The sequence below is a fragment of the Pimephales promelas genome, chromosome 2 (genome assembly GCF_988280905.1).
Source record: "Pimephales promelas chromosome 2, fPimPro1.hap1.1, whole genome shotgun sequence".
In the NCBI taxonomy this organism is placed as follows: domain Eukaryota; kingdom Metazoa; phylum Chordata; class Actinopteri; order Cypriniformes; family Leuciscidae; genus Pimephales; species Pimephales promelas.
Genome location: NC_142770.1, coordinates 21,835,017 through 21,857,534, shown reverse-complemented (window position 1 = coordinate 21,857,534; position 22,518 = coordinate 21,835,017). Strand labels below are relative to the sequence as shown.

Genomic DNA, 22,518 nt, shown 5'->3' with positions numbered 1-22,518 from the left:
TCACTCACAACATTATAAATAACTAACAAAGCTTCCGAAAACAACAAGGCGTGTTAATATTCCAGCGTCGTGTAGATCTATGTTAAACGGCATAAATATGGTGCGCAAACTACTTCATTTGCATACTGGCATAGAGTGAAACTAACTACTTTTAAATCTGTTCAACGGCACAATAATGTCTCAGCAAGAATTTAATATGCAGTGCACTCACTGTTTCCCCTGGAGCAACTTCCACTTGCACAGCAGGAACTAGCCATTTCATATGTTGAGCTAATGTTGCTTTTCTTTGAGCACCCTGACATCTAGCGGTCATTACAGGCAACTTCACACTCAAACCTAGTTTGAACTTTTTTTTCTCCTCAATGATGGATGTGGTTGCCTGGTTACCACTTTAACCTTCACTTAACTTGTTTTGTAGGCAGGACTGAGATGGAGAAGACGTAACTATGGAGACAGGTACATATCGCTAAACATTAAACTGCAAATAACGACAGGAGGTACGAGTTTAAAAACAAGCACATGAAATGTTTACTTTTCTTTATACGTCATACAGTTTTCGCATACAGACAGAAAAAAAAAAGACTTCCTATAAAAGTATTACAAAAAAAGGAGTGTTAAAAGAGATGTAAAACAAAAGAACACGATTAAAAATTAACAATGGAAAATTACCGTTCAGTGCAAATGGTTGTAGTGTTGGCAGGTGGACCTTCAAACCCCATGATTATCAACTAAAATCTAAGAATAACACTTGATTGAGGTTTACACGTCAGTATGAAAGTCAAATCACATGACATTTGTTTAAAAACTCACTTTAAATTTGGTTGACTCAGTTTTACCAATGGGTTCAAATGACTCGGCAAGTAGTCATTCAGCGGAGGGCACTGTGTACAAATAAACACGAGCTTAGACCGTAGTGTTCGTAATGGTTAAACATTAGTGTGTCTGGATCAATACAGTAACTCGTTACACACAAGTATGGTCACATGACCTTTCTGTTAGTGCTGCAGGTGCATATTTATAACAACATACAATTAAAACGCAATGGGCTCAAAGACTCGCTTCATTTCGTCAAACATACCTGATGTGTTACATGGTTAAAGAGGTAGATGCCATCAGTTACGACACAAACGGCTGAAATCTGAACTGAACATACCGCCTTGTCAAGCACCGTTTTATTTCTGGAAAAACCAAAAAACATCTAGGATCTTTTGCGGAACGGACAACGAGAGAAAACCTGTTACTGAATGTGTAAAAAAGCCACATACTTGAATTCCGGTCAACAGAAATCGACAAACTTTTTTTTTTTTTAGGTAAACTGTCAGAGTGAATCGAATGCTACGATTCACCAACACATGATTTAAAAAAAAAAAAATGAGGCCCAGTACGTACATAGTACACCCATTATAGCAAACCACTGGATGGGAACTTCAGTCAAATTGCTTTGTGCATGCAAATATATAAAACACTTTTTTTTTTTTAAAGTAGAATACAATGATTTTGAGCACAGGTGAAAAAAAAACTCATTTGTTGCTTCTCTGGGATGCTATTTGATTTTAAAACATGTTAAGAAAGGAATGATGACTGTATGGAAGTATTTAGCTAAAAAGGTCCATCCTAAAATCATAAAAGGCATAAAATCTGTGTGGAACGTTTTCTAGAGGTGGAATTAAAGTGTTAAGGTGAGTCTCTAACCACCACGATCACCAGGTGCTCCTCCTCAAGTTTGCCGAGAGTTTTGAGAGCATTCTGGAGATACTGCTGTGAGAAGTCACACGGAGGGAAGGCGTACAGCATGCCCCCCGTCTCCCGCTCTTTGGGGCCCCCGAGGGGCAAGCCGATGACCCCTGCCGCCTGCTTGTTCCTGAGGTACGTCACCAGGTTGCGGAGAAGGCGCTGTTGAAGGCCTGGTTCTGGAGGAGGGGCGTCCCGGTCCAAGGGCCCCTGGACGGCGAGGAGCACGGCGTAGCTGTCCGGGCTGCCTAGCTTGATGCGGCGCATCACCTCGTCCAGTTTGGGCTGATCCAACCTCAACCGCTGGGCAATTTTAAGCTGTGTGATCTTGGCGCCTCCTGCTTGGTTGTCTCTCATGAGGGCGTGGAGAAAGCTCACGCCACCCTCGAGCATGTGCATGTTTGTGGGGAAGCAGCTGTTTTTAAGGACGAGAGAACCGTGCCACACACGGCTCAACGTCTGGGCGTATTCGGAGAGTGTGCTGGGCTTTTTGGAGTCCGTTTTGGATTTGTCCATCTGCGAGTCCGGGTCGCTTTCGCTTTTGCGGTGGTTGCGATCCCGCTCGTCCTTCCTCGGATGCAAAGACTCGTCCTGCGCGGGACGCTCGTCGCTGAAGTGTCTGCTGATGTCAGGGGTGTGATCGAGGGGTTCTGAGGTGGAGTCCGGGAGACGCCCGCGGCCCCGGTCCGGACTGTCCTCAGGGGTGGCCGGCGCCCCTCCTCTGAGCTTTGACCGTCCACGCTCCTCGGTGGGACGGTCGTTGGGGCTCAGGCTTCTTCGCTTGCGTCGCTCCTCCCAGTTTTTCCCCAGCCCCCGCTCGAGGTCCCGCTCCTTTAACCAGCGTTCTCGACTGCGGCTACGGCTGCGCTGCCGGACCCGCCCAAAAGCTTCTGGGTTGGCCCGCCGCTCCAGTCCCTTTGGCGGACTCCAGTCCCGATCCGATAGGCGCTCTCTTTCTCGCTCGGCGAACAGAGGGTGTGACGGTGAGCGGGCCCTCGCTCTCAGCTCCCTCTCTAGGCTGCGGTGACGTCCGTAACCCTCAGCGAGAATATCAAAATGAGGCGGCGGGAGCAAAGGCGGCTGGTACTGTTGAGGGTACGCCCTCGTCTCCTCCGCCTTCGCAAAATCCACGCGCAGCCGGCGGTTCGGACCGCCCAGAGGAAAACCACGCATTTGCGCACAAGCGGCCTGGGCTGCATCCAAGCTCTCATAATGAATGTAAGCAAAATTATCTCCTTTCACATAGTCAATGGTGCGAATACTCCCAAAGCGGTCAAACTCACGTGCTAAAGCAGCGAGAGACGTATTCGGGCCAAGTCCGCCCACCCAGAGCCGAGTCGTCGGATTGGCTTTTCCATATCCGATCTTAATCGGGTTGCCGTTAATCATACGTCCCTGCATGGCCACCTTAGCCCGGTGAGCCATATCCAAGTTCTGGAATTTAAGAAAAGCATACGCGCCTCCTTGTCCGCGAGCAGGCCGCTTGATAACGACTTCTTCAATAATCCCATACTTCTCAAATCCTTGTCGTAGTTCCACCTCAGAAATATTATGATCCAAGTTTCCGATGAACAAATTCCTCGTGGCTCTCTGATCGTCCTCTGGTTTTAAGTCGTCCTCAGGAAGCTGATATGCATACGCACGGCTCCTCTCCTCCAAAGCGCTGTAATAGTCCAAAACGCGGTCCCGACTGAGACCCATGCCATCAACGTAATGCCTGGGTCTCACTTCTCGAAGGGCGCTAGTGCTGCCCGCGCCGGGCGACAGGGACCGCTGTCTGTAGGTGTAGGCAGCGCTGTGTAGAGATACATAACTAACATCTGGAGGCGTGACACTGCGACGCCGCATGTACATGGGTTCAACTTTGAGTGGACGATCATATAGCACCAACCTGGTTTTGGCGTGACGTGCTTCCCGTGCAATTTCCGTGTGTCTGAAGTTGACGTATGCGACGCGACCCAGTTCAGGCGTATGAGACAGCTTAACACTCATATCTCCAAACTTTTTAAACTCATGAAACAGTCCGTCCTCCACATGTTCATCAGAAAGCTGAGATCCAAGGTTGCTGATAAGTAGTGTCTTGTATTCTAGTCGTGTAGGCACCGGTTCTGTAGCTGGTGTCACAGTCTTACCTTTAGGCAGAACTGAGGTGGTTCGGAGGGGGGCTCGACCAAGCAGACCCAGTTCGTGATGCGGGCGGTGATGCAGACTCTCTCTCTCTTCACGGACCCGCGGTTTTTCCCGCTCTCGGCTGCGGCTTCGTTTATGATAGTTTCGGCTCTCCGCGAGCAGCAACGCTAACGGCGGGTTCGGTTCGCGCTCTCGGTCTCGCTCGCGGACGCGTTTGGCGAGAGTTCTGGACGGACTCGCGTCGCGCTCGGCCTGCCGCTTCATTTTACAGTGATGCTCCCCCCGCAAAAATATAAAATCAGCTCCGAGGTGAAATCTCACGGCTTCAGGAATTTTTGTACATCCGTGAGGAGGACTTTACCTAACGTTTTCACGGAAAAACGTTCGCCTGGGTGTTGAGCTTCACCGATAAAAATAAAACGACAAACATTAGCGTCGCTTCAGATGCATCTACTCCGCCATCTTGGACAAAAGGAATGTGCGCGCCCCACGAGTGGGAGGAGCGTAGCTGACGTCAGTGCGCATTCGCGTGACGCTTTAGAATTGTAAAGTTCTGAGAGCAAAATGTATTAATTATATTCACAAGAATCTAATACTTAATGTCATGCCAGAAGAGCTGAGAAAAATACAATGCCTGGATTATTGTTCTACTGCACAATCTATTTGTGAATGTGAAGTAATACAATAAGCTTTATCATATCCAGTTATGCCGGTTCTGTTTTACACAGCACATTTTCTTTTTTTTTCTTTTTTTTAGAATTTAGTCCGCTATAGAAAAAAAACACATAATATATTAGTATTTGCAAAAATAACCAAACAAACATCGCCAATACCCTGAAATGATATACAATAATAAAAAAGATATGCATATCATATGACAATCCAAATAATGTGCATTGTCTTATTTAATGTACCAAAATATACAAATGTATGCAATGACTATTGCATTAAATAACCATATAAATCAATTCCATACCATCACATGATGTTTTGGTAGTCAAATAAAATGCTAATGTACTGAAGGAAATCGTACAAAAAATGGCCATGATTTAAAAGGTACAATGTTAAATGCAAACAATGATAAACCAACATAAAACAAACAATAATAATAATAAAAGACAACAAATATTTATTTTCTTCTTTTAATGAAAAAAGACAGTATAACTGTAATAAACATTTTACACTCAAACTGACCCTCATATTTTGAAGATGAGACTTTCCTCCATTATATTTCATATAATGAATCAATTAAGAAAGCCTATACCCTCAAAAAAAGAAAAAGAAAATGTAAATCAAACTCAGCAAAGCGTGTCAAACATATTCCCCGAAACGTCAGGAGCCAAACATAAGTTGTGTTGGATATTATTTAGAACTACAAGCTTGCACATTGCAAGTCATAAATGAAAGGTTGTGTTTTAACAGAAGCGTGTGTGTGCTTGGTTTCTTGACGTTTACCCCTGGCGTACATGGTAATGTGACAACACAATGCAAACCCCACTGTTAGGCGGTCAGTCAGCTTCACAGCGCTAATCTTCCATCCTAAATGCCTTTGGCCCCTGCCTTGGTCCCATAATTCCCTGCAAGTTTACAGATCTGTCCGTGCCTTGGCTGCGTTGGGCGCATACTTGGGCATTAGCTCATTGATCTTGCGAATGAAGTCGGATTTCTCTGCGCATCCCTTGCAGGATTCGCCCCATTCCTCCAGAATTTTCTTCAGATCTTTCACTTTCAACTTCTTCAGGTCGACGGAGCTCAGGTCAACTTGTTTATCTAGGAGGAAAATGCATTTAGTGGCTGGAAGTTTATATTCTCTTATATGCCAATTTTAACATTGAGCTCTTTTTTTTTGAACATTTGGAGTGCTGTCAGTACAGACAAAAACGAGAATAAAAGAGGATAACACGGTGCGTTTTTGTTTGTACTGACAGCACTTCAAATGTACAAAAAAATGAGCTCAATGTTAAAATTGACCAGAGTTCTCCTTTAAACAGGACTATGGATATGAAATGGTTACTCGCCAACCATTGTGTCTTCATACTAATTGTTTAAGAAATGAAAAGTTACACACTCTATAAGTTAGGGTTAGAAGAACCAGATATAACATGCAAGAAACTGCAATAATGATCCAATCATAGACTCTTAAGCATTTGTCTATTTAAATCCAAACAGCAACTTTTTCTGATGGCTGGGTAGTGTATTTTTCTATGCAACTTACCATATTTCAGTTCACAGATTTGACTGTCCTTCTTTTTGAGCTTCTCACAGATCTTATCCACTGGCACATGATGACTCAACGGTTTGGAAACTTCATTGATAATTTTTGTTGCTGCGTCACTTGTTGCCCCTATATAATAACACTACACACACACACACACACACACACACACACACACACACACACACACACACACACACACACACACACAAAGTAAGAATAAACAAACAGAAATATTGCAAGAAAGAAAAAAAAAAGGAAAATTCATTGATAAACACAAAGACTTACAAAGCGGTTTTCTTTCCCTTTGGTCTCTTTGCAAAATTTTAGAAGATGTTTCTCGATGGTGTCACTGTTGAACTTGATGTCGCCGTCTTTTAGCGTCTGATAAAACCGTTGCAGGAAACCCACACAGACTGCAATGCAAAAATCATGGACAAACAAAGTTTTTCTTTGAAAACAATACATTAACATGCATTACGGCTTACAAACAAGATTTGGCCTACTTTACAATACAGCAATATCAAGTGATGAAAAAATATGCCAGAAATGTAACAAGTGTAATGTGTAGTCACTATTAAAATATACAGGTCTTTCTCGTTTTTCCCTTCATAATAATATATTCCAGGTAAGGAGTTTACTGATTTCATTTCAAAATTATTAATTTACTGATCAGTTAATGAATAGGAAAATACGACCACTATTTGAATAGGTGTGCCGTAGATAGTTCTGAATATGAAGTACTTACTTATTTGCATGGGTTTCTGATAATAACCAGCATTATGATATCCACTGTTTACAGTATATGACGGTTCGAAAGATTTTCATTGAAAACAAAAAGTAGTGGCCATGTGACCTAATTTACATAAATAAATGCCTTTACAATACAAATATAAAGGTTTTCAATTGATAAAATACTTACTTTTCTAATATATCATTTCACAAATATCCTAAAGATTTTTTTACAAATATATATTATAAAATACGTTTACCTTAACACTTTAAAAACAAAATATAATTATTAATCAACTGAAGTAGTTAACAGTAGGAAACAAAGACCAAAAATACCCAATAAAAAGACCTCAACTAAACATACAACATAGCTAAACTAAAGCCAACGAATAAAACGCAGAAGTGAGACGTTTCTGACAGGTAATATGTGTTTCCTGGACATGTTTACATCATGAAGATATTAAACAACTCACCTTCACACTCTCCATCTTTCAAAGCGTCACTGTAGCTCGGAACCAGCGCCAGGGCGAGCGCAACGGAAAGCCCGCTTAAATATAACATCCTAAAACCAAACAAACGTCTGTAACTATTTAAATACGTTATGAGAAAGTGCTAGAATTGGTTCTGAACGATCATTAAAGATACCGGCTCGAGAACACGCAACGTACAGATTCAACAGCGCTTCCTATTGAAAGTTCCCGCCCCCTCTCGCAGCTGATTGGTTACCGGTCCACTCTTCGCTCGTCTATTGGATGGCGCGTGACGTCGCCACACGCACTCTTGTCTGAATGGATGTGCCGTGTTCATCCAGGGAGTGAGTCCAGTTGGCGGCCTCTGATTGGTTCTGAAGGTGAACATTCCTGGTGACGATGGCTTGATGATGTGTGGTTTGCACAAGCGCCATGTTTGTAGTTCTCCTCCATCCGGTGACACTTTACATAAATCAACTGTCAACATTCCACCAAAATTCGCTTTATCAGTAAGTATATTATAAAAGAAGACAATTTTGTGATATTTTTCTCAGATAAACAGTATATTGGTGTCATTTAAAGGCAAGCCTACCATGCTAGTTCCAAAACATTTGCTAGCACTTAAAACAAAATTTATTCAGGTAATAGTTCGACTAGGTATTGGCTAATGAAAAGCTTAACGGAGTTCTCAGAACTGTTACGTACTGTTCACACTAAGGAAGATAACTACTTGAAACAACAATATTAGAATATACACCAGTTGTTGACAATAAGTGTTTAAGTTAGGCCTACATTAAATGCTATATTAAATGTTTAAACTCTTTAAAGTCGGATGGATTCGGATTGGCTGTCATTGTCGTTCATTTGCTGAAAAAAAAATGTGATTGCAACAATGTATTTCCTCTGTGTTATTATCATAATAGTTGTGTTGTTGACTTTTCTATTCTTTTAACTTTATGTTTTTTTGGTATGAGCAGCCATAATTTTCATTTTAAGGCAAGTTATGTTTTTGGTGTGTCAAATATTGTGTAATAGTCTATAGTTTTTTTCAAGGTTCTTTTAATACTTTGCTGTCAATAAACACACACACACACACACACACACACACAAAAAAAAAACAAACAAAAAAAAAAAACATGGAACTTAAACGGTAATGACTCAATCACACATCCAAGTAAGGAAAGAAGGCAAATAGCAGTCGATAAAACATTATCTTTAATATTAGGCATTATTAATGAATTACACGTCACAGCGGTTAAGTGAGTAGGAAAGAAAAAGTGTGTATTTACATCTAAAATCCACACCACATTTATTCATGCTAGCACAATATATACAGAAAAAAATACTTTGAGAATACTTGTACAAAGGTTTTCGTATTTCTGCATGGTAAAACAAAACGCTCTTCAGATTTCAATGCAAAATACACAAAATAACTGTAGTGAGTAGGCCATTGAAAGATTTTTTTTTTCTTTTTCACTTGTTTGCAGTTTAGTTTTAAAAACACATTTACATCAGAAAGTACAAGGCAGACAATTAATCTCAGTCTATACATGATTTGTCCCTCTTGACCATATAAATACAAAGCTTTTGAAGGATTATATACACAAAATAAAGCCAGACATGGTGTGGTACGAACTGTAATGCAGGCCAGAGCGTTTAATACCCATCTTTACTTAGTTTTTCATATGTACAGAGACCAAAACTTCTCACATTTACCAGAAACTGTCATTTCAAATGTATGACAATATTTACCTCATTCAAGTCATCAATCCTTTCAGGAAAATAAACCCAATTTTTCATTAGCAATTCACACATAACAACAGTATTGATCTGGAATTGAATTAGAGATGCTGATCAGGGCAACCTCATCATGTAAAAAATAAAATGTCACCCTCAATCTGAAACTTTGAATCCAAAACCTCCATGGAGATATCAAACATGTAAAATATGTACACTCGTTTTTTGATTTTTTTTTTTTTTTTTTACAGTTGTTTGTGCCAAATGAGTAAACTTCATTTAAAGCATAAGGTTTGAATGAATTGAGATTATAATACTTTTTTTTTTTTTGCTTGAATATGCAAGCAAATTTACGATGGTGAACGAATACAAGACGCACAGTATCCGTGCAAAATGTCTAGAAAGCATAATAAGAAATGCTCAAAACAACAAATATTAATGCTTTTTAGTTTTATCAGTGCTAATATTCACAGAATGAGCTGTGACGGATATACTTCGACACTCTGTCTTATAACACTCGATCTTTGCATAGATTCCAGTTCCTTCCCTGATCAATGTGTATAAAAATTATTTATATTGTCTGAATTAACCCTAAAATGATTAAAGTTAATATAAACAAGTATCAATAACTCATCACTCGACCCATTTATACGTCTTTGGAGACTTAACACACTTACTTCATCATTATATGTCTTTATAATTTAGTAAAGAAAATAATATGTAATAATATACAACTGCATACCATCAGCAGTTACCCAAGTTTCACTTTATGAGGAATAGCATATAAATGAATAGACAATGTCTTTTCTGACTAACGGAAAACAGATGGGAATATTTAACGTAATGAACATTTACAGAAGGCCCTCTATCATGTGTTTTTGCTTTCTCTGGCCATAAAAAAAGATTGTTAGTGATGAACCACCAGTTATATCAGTCATTACGATACATGCATTTCTCTCTGTAGTCTGTACATATCCTGCCATGACAAGTACAGTTTTCATTTTACAAAAGTTTACCTAAAACTTGCCTTTGCCTTTGATAATTTGGGGCTTAAGTACATTTCATACTATGAGCAGCCTAAAGTATATACTTTTGTGTTAGCATGCCAGAAATAAATAAAAAAGTACTTTTTAAACCCATAATATATCCTCTTAATTAAGCGATACAAAACCAAATTAAACCGCATTATCAATTTGTGTAGGGCCTACACAATATATATAGTGGTTTTCAAATATTAATAAAATAAAAGATATGCCTAACCTAACCAGGTGACCGTTTCTGTGACAAGTAATTTGTCTGTCCATATATCATATGGAACAATGAAATCACAGCCAATCAGAATATATATAATGCTTAAAGGAGTCATGAATTGAGAAATCAAGTTTTAAAGCTCATTGTACTATTAAAACATCCTATACGTTTCAGAAATCAAAAGCTTGAAATCTAGCTCAGAAGATGACTAGTTTAGAATTGTCACATTATGACATAATAGACACATCACATCTTTGGCCCCACCCACTGGAGCATTAGTGAGATGAGAAAAGTGATACATGATCACTGGACTAAAAATAATATTATCTTCTAAAGAATCTTAATGCTCGAAAAGTGCTTATTTATATTTAAAAATATGTATCAGTACATTATTTCTTTGTACGGTACATTTCGCTGTGGATTCTTTGGTAAATCAGTCGCAATTTCGGCGCAGGCTTTGAAAACAGACTGTTACTGTAAGATATGGACTCGACAGTAATGCCACAACATGTAACCGTGTTGTAGTTATTTGTCTCAAAATCGTTTATTGCGTCTGTTTACTGTTTATGCGTCAGCAAATCAAGCCAGTGTCTAAACGGCCAACTTCATATTGTTTCTCTTAATAGCATGATAGTAATCTAGGGTGACCAAAAGTCCCAAAAATTCGGGACAGTCGCGAAACCTAAGCTTTTGTCCTGAAATCGAATCCCGAAACCAACCTTAATTGTCCCGAAAATTATACTAAAGCAAAATCTTGATATAAAATATTAAAAACTGTCCGTGGAAGTTGAGTCGTCCTGCAGCCAGCCCCCACAAGTTGCAGCAGTCGCGAGCACAGTGAATGTGTAGCCAACCAGTCTAAACTTTTGTTTTATTATGCGTGTCAATTTCGCTCTTGACGCGCGAATGGATTCAGAGTGTTCACGCGTATAACTAGGTAGGGGCGAATTTGACGCGCTATTCGCGTCTTGCGTGAACACAGCATTAAAGGAGTGATTGATTGGTCGCGTCACTGTGTGCAAAAAAATACTTCGGCCGGGACACTTGAAGTAAATCATCTACACAATTATTTAGTTTTCCTATTTAATGACCGACAATTTAGTTGTAATAATAATTTCCGCATAAGGCTTATTAGCGTTAGGGTGTAGCCTGAAAGATCTGATTTAGGCCGTTTACACGAGAACGCTCGCGGGTGAAAACGTAAAAATATTTTATCGGATGTGCCTTTCGTTTACACGGCAACGGCATTTTTGAGGCTCAAAAACGCAAAAAAGTGAAACCACCCTCCATAGTGGAAATCTTAAAAACGCTCCACCGCCGTGTTCCCGTGTAAACGGTAAAAACGCAAAAGTCTGCTTGACGGTGAAAGTTGTACGCAGGCGCGTGGACTTGGTGTTGTTGTAGTATGCATTCCTAGCCGCCTGAAGTGCATACTACATTGAATTTCACACACTTTTGCGTCACCATTTGCACACGGATTTCGTTTTCAACGGCACTTTCGTTTTCAACGGCACTTTTGCGTTTTCTCTTCAGAATCGTTTCCGTGTAAACATAGCCTTAGCCTGTGCACTGTGTGGGCGTTTACATTAAAGTCTGACAGCAGACACGCCCCTCAAAACAGAGCGTTCACATCAGAGGGTTAAAATCTAAGTAAAGCATTTTTGCAACTTAAACATTAAAAAAAATGCAGTTCATGACCCCTTTAACAGAGTTGTTTGGACCAAGGTTTTGGACCAGTGAGATTTAACTGCTACCCATAATGACACAAATCCCCTGACAAGCTAAAATTAACTTGGAAAATATAGCGTTTACAACTTGTCACTTTATTGGACGCGTATTCTTGCTTTCCTTTGGAAAATTACATTAAAATTGGCCAGCAAATTAAGGGTTTTCAGCCACATTAGTTTATCCCAATATGCAGTGTTGCTCAAATCAGATAAAATCATGAGGATGTGGATGAGGGTGTGTACATATACAGTATAAGCAATAACAGGCCCTCCCTTCAAGTGATGTAGGGTAATATATCACCACTATTGAAGAGAACATGCACATTGTACATAAACAAATTAGCTTTTTAAATAACATATACTTTCAAGTCGTCAGAAGTTAATATGCAAACACCATCAGGTACTGAATTTGCATCTATCATCAGTTGAAAGACTTTAGAAAAGTCACCACATAAAACACACTCATGAATCTTGCCTCATTTCCACCTTTAAAAATGTGTGATAGGCTATAATCTTTCATAGACATATACAGTATAATATAATCTAAGCTGTATTTATTCTAACTCTGTTTTTGTCAATACAATTATATTAAAGTCTTGGAATTTTATAACAGCTCTATCTAAAAATATACTTCTTTATTAAAATTGTCAACTCAACTCAGGAACAGAAATCAATTCCCAAAGGAACCCGCTGAGACCTAAAGCCGCTTTACTGTGAGGAGACATCTGTGAAATGGCTTTGATTTAACAGCGCTTTGGCTGTTGTGTTATTAGCGTAACGGGGTAGTAACGTTTAGAGTGGCTGATTTGCTTTCGCAGCACGACAATAGTGTGGGTGTAATGAGGCTTTACGAAGATTGCAAAAGCCTATTACTGTCAAATCAGTGCAGATTCTCTCTGAGGAGAAGCTTCCCACAACCGCGCAGGAGTTAACAGACGTTCTGTGAAGTGTTTTAAGATCTCTAATGAAGTGTTAGCATGTATCAGCCACTGTATTAACAAAACCGTTTACAATGAGCGTGCTTAGTCGATGAGGAGATCTTCAAACTCCTTCAAAGATCGTCTGAAATCCACCTTTATGTGGACTAGCGGGATGCAACTTAATTCAAATTTGAGCCACTATCTAAAGAACCACATATCCACTTTTGACTTCTGATAGCACTTTCTAAATTATTTCAGAGTTTAATTAAACAAAAAGGCAAAACTAATAAGGTTTTTGGTGCTCAAATTTTAAGTGCTAAAGTGCTACCCAACCAAAACAGAACAATGCCTATTGATAAGGTTTGTCAACACTCTTTTTGAAGGTGTATGAATTACAAATCTAAACTATTGTGATGATGATTATGAAGTGTTTTCACGTTGTAGACCTTGACAAGAGATGTTTCTATCTCTGAGGACATAAAACTCTTGGACCTGGTGCACCTCAAAACCACCTGAATCTCAGTTTGTGCTTCCTGTTTCATCTGAAAGTCTCTTTTCGTACCATTGCATTAAGATTTTCACCATATCTGTATTATCCAATCAACATACTGATACTAATGAGGGGAAGTAACTTGGGCTCTACACTCAGTTTGAACTCAAGGCTCCAGGGCAACTCCCAACCAACAACCACTAAGTGCAAAACAAAAAATCTCAATAGCATGTAGAAGCTCAGCAATATGGCAAGCACTTCTTAAAAGGTGTAAAAGACCTACACTGGATACATGGGAAGTAGAGGAGAATTTTCAAATCAGTCTTTTCTTGGGACTTTCCCAAAACCCAACCACCTATAACACCAAAACCAACAGTCCAAGCTGAACCTCGTTCTTTGTCTATTCTTCGCTGATGCCATGTTCCCACGCCACCTTGGCCTGCTCCTCCTTGTTAGTGAGCAGGGGCTGGGAGATCTTGCGGGGCATGGGTCTTGGGACCGGTCTCAGGTCCTCTTCAGGGATGCACCCTTCCCTCAGGTAAGGTTTGGGAGGCAGAGCAGGCGCAGGCTCATGGTGGTGGTGGTAGTGCGGGTGGGTGATGTGTATAGCATGTGGGTGGTGATGGTGGAGATGGAGGTGATGGTGGCCATCGCTGGGCATCCCTGGGGTTACACCCAACGGGGCTGAGTGACTACGGCAGGGAGCGGGCTTGAGAGGGTCCAGAACTTCAGGCTCGGAGACGCTGTAGCGTACGGGGAGGTAGGGACTCTCGGCTTCCTCTGTGTCCGTGGTCCAGGCCTGGCTGCTCGGCATCGAGTCCAAGGTGTCGGCTCGAGCCGGAGGCTCGGAGGAGGACTGGGCGAAGTTGCTCTCGCTCAAAGAGGAGACGCCACTGCTGGCGCTGCCGGACAAGGTGGAGTTACTGCCATCCAGGCCCGATTGTGGACTGGTGGGTGAGGCAGGTATAGGGTGCAGGGGCGACTGAAGAGGAAAGGTAAAGCAGGTTTTTATATTCAAAATCTGCTGCAATTGTTCAAACCTAAGATCAGTAAGATAACATTAAGAAGACCTAAGAGCCAGGGTGCTCAAGGGTACACTGTCGATTTAATTAATTTCATTTAGTTCAGTTAGTCACAGATCAGCAACAGGAGCTGACTGCGGTGACTGCAGAAAATTTGGTAAGGCGTGCCCATGTAAACCGCGCATTTTACGTTTGCCTTTAAATTAGTGTTTTAAAAGCCCATGCCGGTGATACCGGTGTTATCACACGTCGATTAACCAGTGGGAAAATATCCTCACTGTCTCATCCTTAATCAGTCAACCTTCTGGAGAACATCCTCCATCCAGTTCCAGCCCTGATTTCAATGAACTTCCATTAAAGGAATAGTTCACGCAAAAATTACAATTATGTCCTTATTCACTCACCCTTAACATGAAGGTGAACTTGTCTACTAACCCACATTGGATAACTACTGACAAAAATGTGACTAAAATTATGCCAATTCCTATCACCAGTGGCAAACATAGTAAGCAACACAGCCAAATGAGCCCAAAGACCTTCTCTGGCTGCTTCTGATATATTGAACACAATTTGGATTTAAAGGTGGATCTCCAGGAGCAGGATTAAGCTCCTCTGTCTTAAAGCAGCCATCATAGCTAAAGTGTACCTTCTAACTGTGACTAATTATTTTACAGTACAACAACACTCTTGAGACTTCTATTGCTATTCTAAAGACATTTAGATGTTACTTCATTTTGATGATTATTTGTGGTTTCTGGATGACTTGCTTTAACCTTCTCCTAAACAAAAATTACCATTTTTTTATCCTACTGATCTCCCTTTTATGATAGAGAAAATACAACCCAAGCACACACATACTGTACACACACACACACATTAATTACATTACTGATGGATACATATACCAATGCACATGAAACGATTGCAATATGAACCCAAAACACTTTAGCATCTTAGGGACACCAAAAAGTGTGAACCAGACTAAAGTTCTATTAGGCTTGAGGGTTTTTGACTAGAGAACAGGCAGGGACATCCGAGGTCAATCTCGGGATGGTAGCGCGAAATTCATGTATGAGGAGGACTAATGGGACACATCTAGGCGGAGGATACCTTTCTTAAGGAGCGCGCGGGGAGAGCTGGAGGGAGTTCGCTGATCTGGTGGTGGAAAGCATCAAAGTGCATCGAGAAGTGTCCTAAAGGGGGACACACAATTGGACAGAACCAGGGTTGGAAAGAGCACACGCCGGTACACACTCGCACATAAACTTGCTGACATGCACATTCACTCAGCCAGCACTATGACAGACTCTTTCTGAACTTAGCTGAGGTTCAGAGGAGAATTCTGGCTGGGGAAAAGGGGATGAGGAGGAAATAACTCTACGGATATACACTAGAAGACAAGGATGAATTATCAACTGTGAGGAAAGAAAGCTATAGAAATGAAAGGGAGGATGTTACACTAATGACACATTTGGGCAGTTGACATAATGTGTAATTTTATTTTGTGTATTTTTTTTCTCATAAATGATTGGCATATGCATTTTAAAATAAATCAAAATAAAATATTCAAATTTTAATTAGGTTAAAGATCTCATTAAATCAAGCTAATGTAGTCCTTGCACTGTAAAAAAAAATATTTTCAAGATTTGTTATCACAACATTTTTTCTTTTGTCAGATCAACTTAAATCATTTATTTAGTTCAGATAACTGATTATTTTGGCAGAAAATGTTGGTGTATACATATTTTTTTTTTTGTCTAATAAAATCCACTCTGGAATGAGAATATCACTTTAATACATACAACCTGCAACAGCAAATAACAAATTGGCCTGTCAATATATCCTGTCCCAGTTTCCTGTTAAATAGGAAATATGTGAATAGATTAAATAACTTTGCTTGGCAAGTTTGTTAAGCTTATCTTTGCGGTGGTCATAACAATGTGTCCAAACAGCTCAATAGTGAGAAATGCTGTAATATGAAAAAAGGGATTTTTTACAGCCTTTTTATATGTACAATTATGCATGCAGTTTTTAAGACATTAAGACTACATCAAACTAATGGTACGTTTCCACGACAACGACAAACTAGTTTTAAAAAATGAAAAGTATTTCCTTTGCATTTTTTTGCATACAGACAACACCATTGTCAATACAATCCCCATTCACACGGCTCCGCGAAAACAACTAACAACGCTGTATTATTCATGCCAGGCCAGTAGGTGGCGATGCCTATAGACTGAACAAGTAATACGCATGCATTTGATAACGTCATCGTTTTCAAAAATTCATGTTTTCGTAGTTTACACGGAGACGGTAATGGGATCGTTTTCAAAAACGTGCACTTTGAAACCGGTTTTCAAAAGTTTGCATATTCAAGCCCCTAACGCTGTTGTGGTGTAAAAGAACAGCCAAAATGCATAAAAAGTGTTGTGTAAACGGCACATTAGATTACATTTAACTTCTATTTGCTTCATGTATTCATAAATTCTTCCAAAGAGTACATGCATACTTTCCAAATTTCTTTCAAATGAGCTTGTGTAGCTGAACACGACGCGGCTCCTTATCATCCGTAGATAATCCAACGTAGCCGTTCATTACATTTCAAAAGTAAAAGCACTAGGTTCATGAAATATTGTTAACGTTTCCTTAAAGATAGTGTTGTCTCTTACCGGGAGGGAGGGTGCGGGGGGGAACGGGTGGGGCCATCACACTCCCGACATGAGCAGAGAGGAACGGCAGAGTGTCCCTGGTGCCACTGTCCAAACTCCAGCTGCTGGGAGCTGTCAACACTGCCAGAAAGAGCAAAGACCACCATCACTTTACACATCACTACTGACCTGCTGGATCCTAATCTGAAGGTCGGATATCTCAAGAATGGCTGCTTAGCATGCTGAGCTTTGGATTCTGGTGTTTCCAAAGTAGCGTAACGAGAAAGACTTCCTTAACAAGTATCTACCTTTGTTTACTAAAGTTGTTAATGGAAATAAAAGTCATTTTGCTACAAAGACTTGGCGAGAGTCTAGTGCAAAAAAACGGCAAAAATTAAGTCTTAGTGCCAGATTTACTAAGATTAGTGCGAAAGCGCAATTCCAAAACTGCGTTGATGGGAGTGGAAATTTCTGCGCGTGATCTACGAACGACATGCACATTAAAGAATGTAGACACAGCCGGATCATTTCCATAAGCCGCGTTTCCACTGCAGGAACTTTCCCCAGGAATGAGGAACTTTGGGGTGGTACTCTGTGTGTTTACACGAACCAGGGTCTAAATGAAGTTCTGAGTAAAAATGTCCCCCTAGAAAGTCCCTGCTGGCGAGGTAGTACTTTTTAACAGTTCTGGAACTTTCGGGGTGGGACTTGTGCGCTGAACATGATAATTGGTTCTTACCACTTGTTCTTTCTGCCCGATGGCACGCGTTCGTCCCATCCATCTCACGGTCAATGTCCGCTGATAACAAACGTCTTCTTTTACATCTAGCATTACGAGCTTTCTGAATACGCTTTGGGTGCTCGACTCTTTGGTTAATTACCTCGTTAGTAAACCAATTGCACACAAAAGACACGTTTCCACCGCAGGAACTTTCCCCAGGAACTAGGAACTTTGGGGTGGTACTTGGTGTGTTTACACCGCAGGAACCAGGGTCTAAATGAAGTTCCGGGTAAAAAGTCCAGAAAGTCCCTGCTGGCAAGGTAGTACTTTTTCAGAGTTCAGGAACTTTCGGGGTGGGACTAAAACGTCTACTTTTATATCTAGCATTACGAGCTTTCTGAATACGCTTTGGGTGCTCGTCTCTTTTCTGCCGTTTTGTTAATTACCTCGTTAGTTAACCAATCCCACACAAAAGCAGCATAGCTTGAATCTCCTCCATACAAAACTCAAAACAAACGCGCAGGCTAGGAAGAGCAGTCGCACGCAGTTCAACGTCACTATAATCTTCCCGCCCCGGACCGGTACTTTAGTACGCGGTGTAAACGCAGTAAGCAAGCGGTCTGGGGAAAAAAAGTTCCAGTGAAAAAAGTTCCTGGGACAAATAGTTACTGGTAATTGCGGTGGAAACGCGGCTAAAAGCAGCACAGCCTGAATCTCCTTCAATCAAAACTCTAAACAAACGTGCAGGATAGGAAGAGGAGTCGCACGCAGTTCAACATCACTACATAATCTTTCCGCCCCGGACCGGTACTTTAGTCCGCGGTGTAAACGCAGTAAGCAAATGGCCTGGGTCAAAAAGGTTCCTATGATAAAAGTTCCTGGGACAAAGAGTTCCTGGTAATTGCGGTGGAAACACATCTATAATGACCAACACAATCTACCAAGAGCAGCGCAAATTAGCGTCTGGTTTAAGACATGCTTTTTTTGGTGGTAATTAATGGCAGAAATACCAATAAATTGACTAGCGCAAACCTTATTAAATCACCTCGAATGATTCATTTAAATACTCTCCCATAAATTTTGCATTTGAAAGGGAAACTTGTACAAATGCATATACAATAAGGTCAGCCGCAAAAATAACCCAGTCAACGTTCTTCAGCGCAATTTTTCACTGCGTCTCTTTCCGCCAAAAGAAGGTTTGCGCTGCCGCATGGTGTTAGTAAATCTGGTCCGTAAAAATGAAGCGTTCATAAGCTCAAGCGTTAGAAGAAGGGTGGACTGTGTGCGGACTCTCTTGACTTTCAGTGCTGCCATTGGTCTTTGGGAATATCACCTGGGAATATAACTGAAACTGACGCTGCATCCATAAAGGCCCACTTCCCTATGGAATGTGAAAAATGGTACACCAAAAGAGTAGTATGTGCGAACGCATTTTTTGAAAAACAAAAGCGAAAAGTACCCAGATGACCTACAACGTCCAGTGAGTTTCTGGAGTGTGCATTCAATGTATACTTTACTTTCCTATGAGGCCACGGGAGAGGAGTTGTGACTGGCAGGTAAGCGTAGTAGGTCACATGACATAGCCAAACGTGACCGTTGTAGTACGTCCGGAATGCACTCATACAACAAATAGAACATACTTTTTAATGGTCACAAAGTCGGTAGTACCTACTTAGACTGTATGCACTTTTTGATGCAGCAAGTATTGTGATTTCTGCCTGGGGTGAGGGGATTGTGGATTTGTGGATGGATAGAGGGGTACAGTGGGTTCAGAGAATCATACACACCCAGTCATACCTTTATCAGCCACAGAGAGATTAGGGTCACTGCAGGGTTTGCAGGGACCAATGACCTGATGGTATAGAGCCCTCTGATGGTTAGTAGGCTGGTGAAAAAAAGCAAAATATATATAAAAAAAAATGACTGCAGTTATGTTACCCTCACAACTGAGGTCATATCATTTCCAGACACAGTTTAATGGATTTGCCAAAATGCGAATTAGCTGCATCTTGTGGTAGACGCACCTGTCCGTTTTCGGTTATGTTGGGGTACATTGCACTGCTGGGACGGTCCCTGTGCGGTGGTAGAAGCATCAACAACTCTCGGTTGTGCCTGTATCTGTCAGGTAGTGATGGGGACCCAACTGGAGAGAAAGGAAATGATCTGTACGTTGAGACTAAAAAAGCTGAGATGTTCTTTTGAGCGAAACTAGAAGATATTGATTGTCACAAATGACAATGCGTTATAGCTCTCAAACATTGGTTTTGGAAAACACTCAAACCTGGTGTTATTATGAAGTTTACTGTCGCTCACCTCTGATGCTACCGTGCCCTGAGTTGATCATCTGAGATGGAGCTGAATGCGTTGAGCTCAAGCTGGATGATGATGGACTGGGCTGAAATGTTACACAGAGGGGAACAAGTACTTTAAAAGATCAGATACAATATTCTTGGTCGTTGCTATGGTGTTCTGAGAGGTTGGCTGAGAGTTGCTAAGTGGTGAGTGGTTTCTAGGGTGTTGCTAGGCAGTTGATTGGTTGTTCTGATAGTTCCGAGGTATTCCTAAATGACAGGTGGTTTCTGCTATGAGTGTTTGCTAACGCTAAGGTGTTGCTTGTATATTATGGGTGGTTTCTAGGGTGTTGCTAGGGCATTGTTATGAAGAATGTAGGGTGTTCTCAGAGGTTGTCTGGGAATTGCTAGGGGTGGCTGGCTTCTAGGGTGCTGTTGCTAGGGCGTTGTTAGGCAGTTTCTAGGTTGTTGGAAAAGGTTGCTAGGGTATTGCTTGGTGATGTGTGATTGTTAGGGTGCTATGAATATGCGTTAATGAGACATTTCTTAGGATATTTTGGGTTGGTTGGATTGTCTCTCAGGTGTTGCTAGACAGTTGCTACGATATTGCTAAGCAGTGCTATGAAGTTGTTGGGCAGTTGTTTGGTTGTTCTGGGATGCTGATAGGGTATTGCTAATTGATAGGTGATTTCTGGGGTGCTATGAGTGTTTGCTACTGCTAAGGTTTTGCTTGGATATATTGGGTGGTTTCTAGGGTGTTGCTAAGCGGTGCTAGGAGGTTGTTCCAAGGTTGTTCTGAGGGGTTTATTGCTAGGTGATTGTTGGGGTGCTATGCATGTTCACTTGTGCGAGCCATTAAGCTAGGATAATATGGGTGGTTGCAAGGGTATTTGATAGGTTAGACATCCTTGGTGGTTGCTAGGGTATTTCTAAGAAGTTGTTAGGTTAGATACCCTTGGTGGTTGCTAGGGTGTTGCCAAGCAGTGCTAGGACATTGTTATGCAGATGGTAGGGTGTTATTCTGGATTGTTAGGCATTGCAAGGTGTTTGGTGGTTGCCAAGATGTTGCTAGGTGGATGTGAAGTTTCTAAGGTGCTCTAAGTTGTAACTAGGGAATTGCTAGGTGGCTGCAATTGATTCTTTTAGGGTGTACTGAGTGGTTACTGTGAAGTTGCTATGACACTGCTAGGTGGCTAGATAAATGCCTGGGTGCCTTAAATGGATGCTTGGGTGTTTTGGTTGGTCACTAAGCTGTACTTGTACACTAAATGTGCGTATTATGAGCTGATGTAGCCCACCTGCATGCGGTAGAGGTCCTCCGGGTGTTCCATCATACTGTCCGTCAGGATGAGCAAGTTTCCCGTCTCACTGGAGGTGTGAGAGGAGAGAGAAGAGGAGGAGTGGCGGACAGACCCCAACACATTCAGAGGGCTAGAGACAGTAAAGTGAGAGAGAGAGAGAGAGACAGGGAGGAGAGGTATGGGAATACAGGGATGGAAAAGAAAAGCAAGAGAAAGATTGGAGGAACGGGAAGGCATGCAGGGATGAGGGAAATGAATCAAGAGGAAGAAAAGTGATTGTAGGGTCATAGAACACAGGCAGCCATGCGAAGAACAAGGGAAGACAGAATAAAGGAGAAAGAAGGAGGATATAAAGCATGCACAGAAAGATCAAACATTTGTGAGGGAAAGTGACAGAAGAGAGAGAGAAGGAGAAAGAGGAACAAACAGAGAGACATGAGAGAGACGTGGCGGAGCTGAAGCTAGTGTGTCCAGGGTGGGCAGCATGAGCGTGTACGCGTGTTTATGAGGAATACACGGTCAAGGAGTGTTTGTGAAGAGAAAGGGAGGGCTGCGTCTACAGAGCAGGAATCTCTCTATAACTCACAGACATGTGAGTAGAACACACACAGACTATACAGATTCATTACAATGCGGTATATAGAGTTTCCTGTAAGGTGTAACACGTGAAATGAACATCTGTAATAATGAAATCCTGAATATGAATACACAAAGTTGGAACCAGGCTTGTTATTGTTATCTAAAACCATTAAAAATCGTTTTTGTTAAATGAAATAAAATTAAAATAAATTAAAGCTAAAAATAAAAAGAACTAAAAATAACAAAAGCCCATAGAATTACTAAAACAAACTAAAATGAAAATGAAAATAATGTAAAAGTCTATTAAAAAATATAAACAAAAAAATATAATAGTATATAAATTGTACTATAATAGCACTGTTTTGCGCAATCTTTTTCTGTAGACAAATGAAACATTGTAATTTATTTATATTTTATTTTAAATGTGTGAATTTGGACTAGATTTTTTTTCAATAAGATGGTATTTTCATTATTTTTCATAAACAAAAAGGTAGTAATAAACAATTAGTATCTATGTCCAGTAGAGTATGTGAGTAGATACAAAATAAAAATG

At 40.9% G+C, this 22,518-nt stretch overlaps 3 protein-coding genes across 11 annotated transcripts in view; all 3 read right to left on the bottom strand.

Moving 5' to 3' along the window:
• Positions 1 to 1,523: 1,523 nt before the first annotated feature.
• On the bottom strand, positions 1,524 to 4,314 carry rbm15b (RNA binding motif protein 15B). The gene has a single exon (XM_039668614.2). It carries the CDS (start codon positions 4,123 to 4,125, stop codon positions 1,675 to 1,677), a length of 2,451 nt encoding a protein of 816 aa, XP_039524548.2. The 5' UTR covers positions 4,126 to 4,314; the 3' UTR covers positions 1,524 to 1,674.
• A 653-nt stretch (positions 4,315 to 4,967) lies between these two features.
• On the bottom strand, positions 4,968 to 7,500 carry manf (mesencephalic astrocyte-derived neurotrophic factor). Its single transcript, XM_039668661.2, has 4 exons — positions 7,282 to 7,500; positions 6,365 to 6,492; positions 6,077 to 6,218; positions 4,968 to 5,631 (listed from the first exon to the last, which is right to left on the bottom strand). The coding sequence occupies exons 1-4, from the start codon at positions 7,367 to 7,369 to the stop codon at positions 5,447 to 5,449; spliced, it is 543 nt and encodes a 180-aa protein (XP_039524595.1). The 5' UTR covers positions 7,370 to 7,500; the 3' UTR covers positions 4,968 to 5,446.
• A 975-nt stretch (positions 7,501 to 8,475) lies between these two features.
• The window catches only part of dock3 (dedicator of cytokinesis 3), a 230,941-nt gene continuing 216,898 nt past the window's right edge, over positions 8,476 to 22,518 (bottom strand). For 7 of the 9 annotated variants that reach the window (XM_039668620.2, XM_089117902.1, XM_039668619.2 and 4 more), the window contains 7 exons: positions 21,384 to 21,516; positions 20,108 to 20,189; positions 19,819 to 19,937; positions 19,592 to 19,679; positions 17,095 to 17,214; positions 15,536 to 15,618; positions 8,476 to 14,385 (listed from right to left, as the gene is read on the bottom strand). In XM_039668620.2, coding sequence (XP_039524554.1) covers positions 13,804 to 14,385; positions 15,536 to 15,618; positions 17,095 to 17,214; positions 19,592 to 19,679; positions 19,819 to 19,937; positions 20,108 to 20,189; positions 21,384 to 21,516 — 1,207 coding nt within the window. In that variant the 3' untranslated portion in view covers positions 8,476 to 13,803. Of the gene's footprint in view, positions 14,386 to 15,535; positions 15,619 to 17,094; positions 17,215 to 19,581; positions 19,680 to 19,818; positions 19,938 to 20,107; positions 20,190 to 21,383; positions 21,517 to 22,518 lie in introns of all 9 variants that reach the window. The other 2 variants (XM_039668624.2, XR_005622340.2) reach the window with 2 other exon arrangements.

Excerpts from the sequence above, each read along its gene's own strand:
- rbm15b (XM_039668614.2), bottom strand. The coding sequence starts at position 4,125 with ATGAAGCGGCAGGCCGAGCGCGACGCGAGTCCGTCCAGAACTCTCGCC.
- manf (XM_039668661.2), bottom strand. The coding sequence starts at position 7,369 with ATGTTATATTTAAGCGGGCTTTCCGTTGCGCTCGCCCTGGCGCTGGTT. Across the intron at positions 6,493-7,281 it reads GAAAGATGGAGAGTGTGAAG|TCTGTGTGGGTTTCCTGCAA; the intron begins GTGAGTTGTTTA and ends TTTGCATTGCAG. Across the intron at positions 6,219-6,364 it reads AAGGGAAAGAAAACCGCTTT|TGTTATTATATAGGGGCAAC; the intron begins GTAAGTCTTTGT and ends GTGTGTGTGTAG.